The 10,345-nt window shown below is 31.0% G+C and overlaps 1 protein-coding gene across 1 annotated transcript; it reads left to right on the forward strand.

Moving 5' to 3' along the window:
• The first annotated feature begins 2,774 nt into the window (after positions 1 to 2,774).
• Positions 2,775 to 3,910, forward strand: LOC102629014 (pectinesterase inhibitor 6). The gene has a single exon (XM_006479898.4). The coding sequence runs from the start codon at positions 3,123 to 3,125 to the stop codon at positions 3,714 to 3,716; it is 594 nt and encodes a 197-aa protein (XP_006479961.1). The 5' UTR covers positions 2,775 to 3,122; the 3' UTR covers positions 3,717 to 3,910.
• Positions 3,911 to 10,345: the final 6,435 nt, after the last annotated feature.

A 10,345-nucleotide genomic window follows, 5' to 3' on the forward strand; every position in this document is an offset into this window, starting at 1 on the left:
TAAACAAAAACAAAATTCCATTGAATTCGTTATTCGTGGAGTATAAACAAAATTCCAACTTTAGTATAGGATAAAAAATAAAAAAATAAAATTGATACGAATTATAGAGTAAAAGTTAAGAATGATTATTTTTAATGTTATAAAAGAAAGTGATTTTATGGTAAAATGGAAAGTTTATTAATGATGAAATAGAGAGAGGATTTACAATTAAAGAACAATGAAGTTATAATTCCATTCATGTTTTGAGAATATTAATCAAATATATGAGAATCATTAATAGCTACTTCTGAATTTGTGAAAAGAGCATCTTATTCATAGGCATGATGAGAAATACAAGTGAATGGTTAGTTGTGAAATTAAAAATGAGTGTATTTGGAAGTGACATCATAATTACATAACTTCAACAGAGTACATTTAGCAAAGGGATTTTACGAGGATTTTAAAAGGTGCTAATAGCTCTACTCTTAAATAAACTATCTTCTTCATTTTGTATTTAATGAGAATGGGTTTGACAAAATTTCATACGACCTACTAACATGATATGAAATTATGAATCCATATAATAAAAATAGTTGTCAGGTTGATCTTTATCGGGTTGGGTGGTTAATGGATCAAACCATTAAAACTCATTTCCCAAGAGTTCAAAATTGTATTTAAGCATCAAAATCGTTTCACCCAATTCATAAACATTTAATATTAATAGTTCAGTAAATTCAATAGCTAAGATTATGGATTTTAAAAAAAGATAAATTAATTTTTTTTTTGTTAATACTGCCAAAATAGTAGGAGGTTAGGCCAAACTCCTATCTGTAATATAAATTAGAAACTAAAATAAAAAAGGAGAGAGAAGATCAAAACCTCTAATACAAAAAAAAAAAAAGATAAATTAATTTCTTTCTTTCTTTTTGTTAAAACTGCCAAGATAGTAGGAGGTTAGGCTAGATTCTTACCTGTAATATAAATTAGAAACTAAAATAAATAAAACGAGAGAGAAGATCATAACCTCTAATACAAATAAAAAAGTATAACAATGCATAAAGTATGCCCAAAAAGAATAAGTCAAAAACAAATTATCATCACCCAATATGCAGAGTCTCATAATCATCCAAATGAAGAATATCAGTCAAACCAATTGTAAGGCCCTGGTAGCTTAAAAACCACTAATGAGTTTGATGAGAACATGCCCAATTGGCCATAAAATCAATAGCAAATGCAATCTACTATAAAACATGCCTAATAAAGATTAAGGAGCTATAAAACAAAGCACGAACACAACCAATGAGATAAACAAAATCCTACCACACAGAGTCATAAGATTTAATTTAAGAAACAATTATGACCGAGTCGACTCTATCTCGAAAAATATTGAAAAATTGACTTTAAATTGACTCGTTGTATGATTTTTCGAGGAAACACAAACTTGAAATTTCTTTCTATGATTATAATAACTAATATTGGTGCTAGAATTAAATGATTGACTAGTTTTGGACTATATTATTAGATCATGTTAAACACTGAGAATATAAAGAATTTTCTTGTTTGGTATTGTATATATTTTTAAAAAGCTAGTCCTGTGAATTGTTATGTGTTTTAATCTAAAAATATATAATAATTATTTTGAATTTACCAAAAGGAGTAGATAAAATAGGCCGGTTCGAATAACAAACTAATAATAATGAATGAGTTTGAATATATATAATTTAACACAACATGAAACCGCTCTCAAATGATCCATTGCAAGAGGTAAACGAGAATATATACAATTTTATTTTTTTTTTTAGTAAGAAAAACGAGCCTAGCACAAACTAAGGCTTAACAAGCCCAGGAAAAGCAGTCCCGAGACAATCATTACCCAACCAAACATTAACACCACAGGGAGGGTTAGCAAAGACATGGAGTCCAAAGGGAAGCGGGAGAGCATAATTAGCAAGAAAATCCGCAGCAAATTTGCTTCCCGTTAGATATAATTCACGGAAATCTGCCAACTTCGAGAAAGGAGCTCCTAGATGCCTTTAACTGAGGGATAACAAGCATTATGAACATCATCACGTCGCTGTAGCAACTGAGTCACACATAAACTGTCAACTTCAACCACCAACAACTTTATACCCCGATCCCATGCCAAAACAGTAGAATATATACCAATTTTTTTTTTTTTTTAATGAAGAAAATACAATTCCAAAAAAAAAAAAAAACTGTGACATTATATATATATATATATATATATATATATATATATATATCAAGACTTTAACTCAAATATATTAACCTCTCGATAATAATGAATCCATGAAAGGAAATTAACTTGTGGTTTGATTTACATGGAAGTTCCTTTCATTTGCTCTTAGTGTGCCCCTCCATAATTTGTCAGGTGGCGCACAATGGTGCGACAACTACTGAACCAATCTTTATCTGTTCTTTTTTTTTTCCCCCGAATGGTACATGTTGTGTTGGGTTGGTATAGTGTTTTTATCAGTATCATGTGAAGTGTGAACTGCATCCTTGACCTAACAGAAATTATATATGAAGATAACACCTCGTCAAGAAATTTTGTTGAGGCAGAAGAAAATAAATGCTTTTCCGAAAACAGTAGTTTGTGATATCGTATGATGTGTTCTCGACTCTTACCGACTGTTAATCTTTAATGCAGTCTAACCCCCCACAGTATGAAAATGAAGAGCACAGCGTTTTGATTTAATGATTGTGACATAAATTCATTGGATGCTTGGCATTCAACTGCAACAGTGCTTGTGACAATAATATATGAATGTTATTATGGCCTTTCGAAGTCATATAAACTTTATTAAGATTTTCAGCAGCATCATCAGTCAATATTTAGCAAACAGATCTTCCCTCTCAGGATCTATATCATCACCCTCATCCCAAATTTCATGAGAAACTCACCAGTCCATTCACATGCTCTTTCACTTTCTTAATCAGCCTGTTCTACCCTTTCCCCTTCTTTATTACACTCACCAGCCTCTTGCCTTGGTAACAACTAGAAAAGCGCCCAAAAACTTCTTATAAAGTTTCCCATCAAAAAGCTTCTGTTAATTCAGGCTTCACATTTGATAGATATGATTTCTTTTTTTCACCCATTTTAAATCCTAGAAATAAAAGAAATGGCAGGACCAAACATGTTCATGTTGTTCATGCTCCTTGCCTGGCTAGCAAAATCTGGCGAATCGGCATCCGGGAATAGGAATAACTTCGTCCGAGATGCATGTAGTGTGACAACATATCGAGATCTTTGTATCCACTCGCTAGCACCATTTTCTAAGAGTGCTAGGAATAGTCCTGGGAAGTGGGCGCGTGCTGGCGTCTCGGTGACAATAGGTGAGGTCAAGAACGTAACTCAATTCTTGTACAAATTGAAGAGAAGAAACTTAATGAGAGGGAGAAATCGATTGGCTCTTTTAGATTGCATCGAGTGCTTTCAAGAAACCATTGATGAACTTCACATGTCGCTTGGCATACTGAGGAGGCTAAGTGCAAGAGAGTTTGATAGACAAATGGATGATCTCACAACCTTTGTGAGCGCTGCACTGACTTATGAGGACACTTGCTTGGATGGTTTTGAAGGGCAAAAGGCAACGCAAGTAGATTTGCTTAAAAAACGAGTTTTGAAAACAACTTATTTAGCAAGCAATGCTCTGGCTCTTATTAACAAACTTGCAACCACGAGTTTGGAAAGCCTTGCCCTTGCCGATCCATAATATGTGTGTGTGTGTTTACATGATACGCTCTTCAATTAAGCTGCGTGCTGAGAGGCAGAGGTGATGGCATGAAACAATAAAACTAGTAGAGATCGGGCTACTTGTTTCTCTTTAGTGTGTACTCAACTAGCTTTAATTTAATCTTCCTATTGTGTATATCTGTTGTAAAACAAATAAATTTCAAGTTTCATGAACCCATGTGGATTTACTTCCCAGAAAATCCAACCCCAGCAGTAGCTCAACAACTGTAGATCATTAGAACTTTCTTCTTCCAAAATTCTGATCTTTTTTTCTTTTGGAGTGCGACTTATAATTGTCCTCGCTTTGGGTGCGTACATAAATCCATAAAAAGCTAAACCAGTAAGCATCGGGTTTGGGCCTGTATTTTAAACCGAAATTTGCTTGTTGAGGACCCAATTCGATTAAGTGATGATACGAGACAAACAAACACAAGCGATGCGCTAAAATAATATTCCCCAACAAGCTCTCATCTCATTTTTATTCTCATTTAAAACGCACTTCCCACATCTGTTCTGAAAATGAATGGGACTTATCTACACGGAAGCATAAATTCTGTTCCCACAAGACAACAGAAGGGAACTTCGACCCATTTCATTTATATTTAGGCTAATAATTAATGGAGAGATTTACTTGTAAAGAAAGATAAATTTTTATTTATCCCACATATATATTAGGAGAAACGATCACTAAACCAATAAGTGGTTGTCAACACCCGACCCAATCTCAAATTTAAATGAGAATAAAAAATGCAACAAATAAAATTTGAATCCAAGGACCTAACAGGCAATTCACGGTGTAAACTGATGATAGTGGCTAGGGAAACGACAATGCAAAACTGAAGGTTAGGCCGCTTCGTTGACTTTGGATCCAACTTGTTCAAATCTAGATCCATCTGAAAAGGCCTAATGATCCTTGAGCACTCGGCCACTTCTCTATCATTTTCTCATATTTGACTACTTAAAAAAAAAAAAAAAAAATCAAATGCACCTTTAGTTGGCGGAGGTATATTTAATGTTTCACCATTTTGGTAGCATATGGTGCAGGCCGGGCAGTTCATTTGCTCCACACATTTTATCATCCTCGGCAGCGGATTAACAATAATAATTTCCACAATTTACAATGAAGGAATCACGTTTGCCCATGTTCTAGTTAATTTCGTCGTTCCTTTTTTTTATTCTTCTTTGTAAGCTATGTAATAGCAATTAGAAATATTTAGCACACTTTTTTCTTTGAAAAGAATAATGATAAGAGGTCAAGTTTCAAAGAAGTGGGAATCATTTTTATTTTAATCAAGAAAAGTCATCGGTGGATTAATCCGCTTTGCTCTTGCCATCTGTCACTGAACTTGACGATGCAAAAGTGTAAAAACAAAAACGCCATTTTTGGATCAATTTCAGAGAATGGGCTTTCGTCCTAGTCATTTTGTGATTGAGAAATTGACGGAACCATGCACGGATTGCTTTGCTCCTTCGTCAAGATTGAACCTTGCCGTTTTGAAAAACAAGTGTAATAAGCTTTGTCTACAAAACTTCTCGCCCGATCGCGGTCATTTGTTATTCGTGGAGAAATTATCATTGCACCATCTTTATTTTACTTTGTGTTTATTCAACCACTATAAAATTTTAATATATTTTTTATACTATTTTTACACTAATATCATTAAATAATTTAAACGAAATGATAATTTTATCCCTAAATAAATTAAAATATCATTTTATCTTATAAAAATTTTGAAAAATAAAAATTTATAATTAAAAAAATACCCCTAATTTTAATAAAAATAAATCCCAAAATTAGAATTTTTATTTTTAATAAAAATTATAATTATAAAAATAATTGTAAAATTTTGGGATTTAATAAAAATCTCCTAAATTATTAAAATTTTGGGATTATTTTCTAATAAATAAATTCAGTTATTTTAATAAAATTTTGTAAAATTATAATTTTTAATAAATAAATTCAGTTATTTTTATTAAAATTTTGTAAAATTAGAATTTTTTAATAAAAATAAGGAATTATTAAAATTTTACAAAATCTAAATTTAATAAAAATCAGCTGAGCACATCTATTTGTGATTTATTTATTTTATTAAATTTAGGAATATTTTTTTAATTATAATTTTCTTAGTTTTCAAAGTTTTAATAAAATAAAATGGTCATTTAATTTATTTAGGGGCTAAAATTATCATTTCGTTTAAATTATTTAACAGTAGTTGTTCAAACGTGACTAGTTGATATAAATTTAAAAAAAAAATAATGTAAAAAATATATTAAAATTTTATAATAATTATATGAATATAAAATAAAATAGAGGTTGTACAATGATAATTTCCTTTACTTATACGTCGTTTATGTTGCATGTTCGCAATTTTTTTCTTTTTATTTTATAGCCGTTCAATTAGTTGAGACTTTGCCACCAAAAAGTAAACTTTTTTTTTTATTATTATTATTAGTGGAAGGGGGAAAAAATGCAGAAAACTCAATACTGTTTGTCCACAAAACTTGCAGGCTGATGAATCAAGATTCCAGACAGACCAATCACTGTTTACTGGGGACCATTTGCAGTGTAGAAAAACCCAACGCTGTTGTGTAGGGTAAATTACTCGTCAATTTATTGACCAAGGTAAAAAAAAAAAAAAAGCCTTTATCATGGTTTATCCGTAAATTTGTATTGTAATATTTAAAATAATGTTTGACATGAATGAGGCGTTTTAGCCCGGTGATATGCATATCTATATATTTTTTTTGGTTTAACATAATCTTTCATTTGATAGCTTAAAAAATAAAGCGCGTTATCGTACTGTAATTTGGCGCAGGCATAGGGTAACACAGCAATGAAATTGCACCTTTTCATGTATACTTTTAGGTGGTGTTTGGTTTTAAGAGAGGGGAGGAGAGGAAAGAGCATAGAGAAGTGGAAGAGAATAGTAAAATTAAATTTTATTGTTTAGTTTGAAATAAAATTTAATAGGAAAAGGAATTGTAATTTTTTTTGGACAAATTTATCCTTTGTCTTAAATACTAAATTACCTATATTAGTAATAAAATATAATTTAATATTAATATCAAATTTTTTTAATTTTAAAAAATTCTAAAACAATTCATGATTTATATTTAATATAAAATATAAAATAATTTAATATACTAAACTATTAAATATTATTTAATATTATTAAAATCCGGTCAACGGAAGTCAACGCCGGTCAACGGTGGCAGGTGGCTTTTGACAGAGGTCCGGCGAATTCCGGCGGAGGTCCGGGCAAGTTCCGGTGCCGGATGAAATTCCGGCAAAATCCGGTAGAGGTCCGGCGATAATCCGACGATAGTTAATTTATATTTACATATTAAATATTAAATAAATAAATAAGTTTATTTATTTATTAAAATTTTTAAATCATTCATTAAATTTAGTTAATAAAAAATTATTTATAATATTAAATTGATAAAATAAAATTATAAATAATAATAATTAATAACATGAAACAAGTGAAAATATTGAAGAACAATTTTAGAAGTTTGTGTTTTCAACATAAGAGGAATTTAAATTCTCACTCTTTGGTGTGGAATTCAAATTCTACATTATAAGGAATATTAAATTCTTATATATTTTATATAACTAAACAATAAAAATAAAAATAAAATTTGAATTAATTTTCTCTCCCCCATTCTCTGTTCCCAACCAAACATGCCCTTAAAAGAGAGAGGAGAGATTGGATAACGGTTAATAAAATGAAAAATACTCGAAGAAAAGCAAAAAGCACATTAGTAGTGACCCTGGCGCGTGTTGGTGTTATGCTTTCATCATGGCACAAATGGCGGTTGCTAACTAATCGAACACAGTCAAGGCTAAGTGAAGACTGGAGAAACGTGCAAAATCTTTGTAGACACCACGTGTAGGGAGAAGAGTCGATGTCGCTTCAGTACGAATCCTGCCACGACGTGCAATATAAGCCTTGTCCACGAGGACGCCCACACTCTCAGATACCCCTCCCTGGGTTCGCCCCACTCATCGAGTCATCGTCTCCAAATTTTCTGTTCATTTTTTATTTTTATTTTTTGGTTACACACGAAGCGGACCCAACCCAAGCAAATCAAGATAATGATATTTTTAACAATAATTCCCGTAGTCAATTTTCGATTTTACTTACTGTAACGGAATAACTTTGTTGTTACACGTGTTACTACTAGTCTCACCAGGGGCATGTTTTGGATGTGTCACGGATTCATCGTTGATGTAGGAGTTATTAGAGGTGGTAAAATGGGCTGTAATATGACATGATTTTTTTTTTTTTTATATATGTTGATAAATTTGATACAACTAATAAGTATGTTGACGTATTCCAATTTAATAAATAATCGCTTCATATTTGTAGAGACTACTTCAATATGATTACACAATTATGATGCCAATATTAATTTATCAATTTATTATATTTTTTTAAATCTGTTACTATCTACTAATTATTGTGTTATCATAATATATCAAACATCTTATATTATTCGTATCAACCATTTATTAAGTGGAATGTATTCATATTTGAATTTTTTGACACGATTATTAAATGTGTCGCATATGTGTTTACTTAAATTTGACATAACCCGACATGAATACGACATAATTTTATGAATTGTCACCTCAAGAAGTAATTATGTTTCTATTGAAATGAGTCAAAAAATATCAATGCTATGCTTACTTAAGTATGACACTTATTACGTGACAAACGATGTGTCATTATTTAATTGATTAAACAGATAATTAATTATTAAGTCTTACTATTTATAACCTAAATGATAAAAATATATCGGTGGCACATTAGTTGAAATATAAATTAAGTATTTTAAGAGAATAATCATATAAATAAATAGAAAGTGTCCGATTATTTAGTTCCTACCAATGAGAGTTTGATTCTAATCCAAAATCACTTGTACTATTCTAAAAAAAAAAAAATTATTAACATGAGAGTTGTAATCTCACTGAAAATTGTAAAATTAGACTAGGCAATTAAAAAGTCATACGAAACTTTAAACAATACTGCAGTAGCCATGTCGGTACCAAACACAATTGAGTTGTATGTAATCTAACATTTCGGAATTTTCAAAGTCCAAAAGGTACGCCCCACCATTTTCTGTGTCGGGGTCCGGGGCTGTGATTTTCATGAGGTGACCTAAACGAGCAGCTAAATTTAACCCTACGGCCAATATAACAAGAAGAAATCTTTAACTGGAAAAAAGAAAAAAAAAAAAAAAAAGGAAAAAAAGAGGAACGCCTGCTTACAAGTATCATTTCTTTACATGGGACTGGAAATAAGAAATGCATGTGTCCCCTCCCCGTCGGTTACGTAAAGTAATAATATTGGCTTAAAAAGAATAACGTAAATTCATTGAAGGCATAAAATAATGTTGCAAATGTTCAATTTAAAAAAGAAAAAGAAAAAAGAAAATGAAAACTCGATCTAATGAGCCCATGGATTGCTGCATTTAGGACAAAGGTTAGGTATTGGTTAGTGGAATAATTGAGCGACTAAAATCACCCAATAATGGAGTACCATTTTTGGGGGCAGCATTCGACATTCGCCTACCAAGGCAGAACTCACCTAATTATATTATTATTATTAATATTGAAAACATTTAAATCTCTGTCTTCCCTTTAAAGTTACCACCACGAACGGGTAATAAATTTGGACACGAAAGCCTTCGATAATCTCCAAACAATGAACTCTATTCTATTGCTTTCCTAGACCCAACCCACAAAAAAAAAAAAAAAAAAAAAAAAAAACCTTTTCCCCGCGAAGTATGGAATGGGCAACTTGGATTTGCATGGACTCTCTACCGGGACCACGTGATTTGTTCTAACCATCGTAGGCTACGCGTAAAGTAGTATATCACAATGCACGAAATTAATACTCGATTTTGTGAATTATATGAGTTTTAATCATCGTATTAAGCAAAAAACAAAATAAATTTAAAGCAAATTTTGCATTAACTGTAATCGGTAATTCCAGTGGAAGTAGTTTGTGGCGGGCAACGGAAATTGAAAAAGAAAATGTATAAAACCGCGCGTACAGAAAACGAAACAACAAAAAATATTATTAAACATTTTGGAAAACCAAAATTAAATATACGTAATTGACGTCTATACATTTTGGTAATCCAGCGTGCGCCCCCCATATAATACTGTGTATATACATCTGTTACGGGCATTGAACCAATCATAATAATATTTAATTTATAAGTTCTGTTAATTTAAATATAAGATTATTGTTCTCTTAAACAAAACTGTGAAATTTGCAAATAAATTAACAACCGTCGAAATTTCTTAATTGACAATCAATTGTCGTTGGGTAATCTCAATTTATGGTGGTAAACGAGATAATTATGAACTTTCAGTTACGTTATATATATAACATAAAATAATGAGCATATCTCAACACAATGATAAGAGTTGTAATATCTAAAACAGCTGTTAATTACTTATGTCGTCAAATTTTCAAGAAAATAAAAAATAATTATACTACAGTATTAAAATTAAAAAGTCAATCACGCAACTACGAAATCAAAATTCGTAAAAATACCCCCACTAGAAGAAAGTTCACAAAGCATTAATTTAAT

Source organism: Citrus sinensis, chromosome 3 (assembly GCF_022201045.2).
Source record: "Citrus sinensis cultivar Valencia sweet orange chromosome 3, DVS_A1.0, whole genome shotgun sequence".
Lineage (NCBI taxonomy): Eukaryota > Viridiplantae > Streptophyta > Magnoliopsida > Sapindales > Rutaceae > Citrus > Citrus sinensis.

What these genes read in the sequence shown, in the direction of transcription:
- LOC102629014 (XM_006479898.4), top strand. Translation starts at nt 3,123, where the DNA reads ATGGCAGGACCAAACATGTTCATGTTGTTCATGCTCCTTGCCTGGCTA.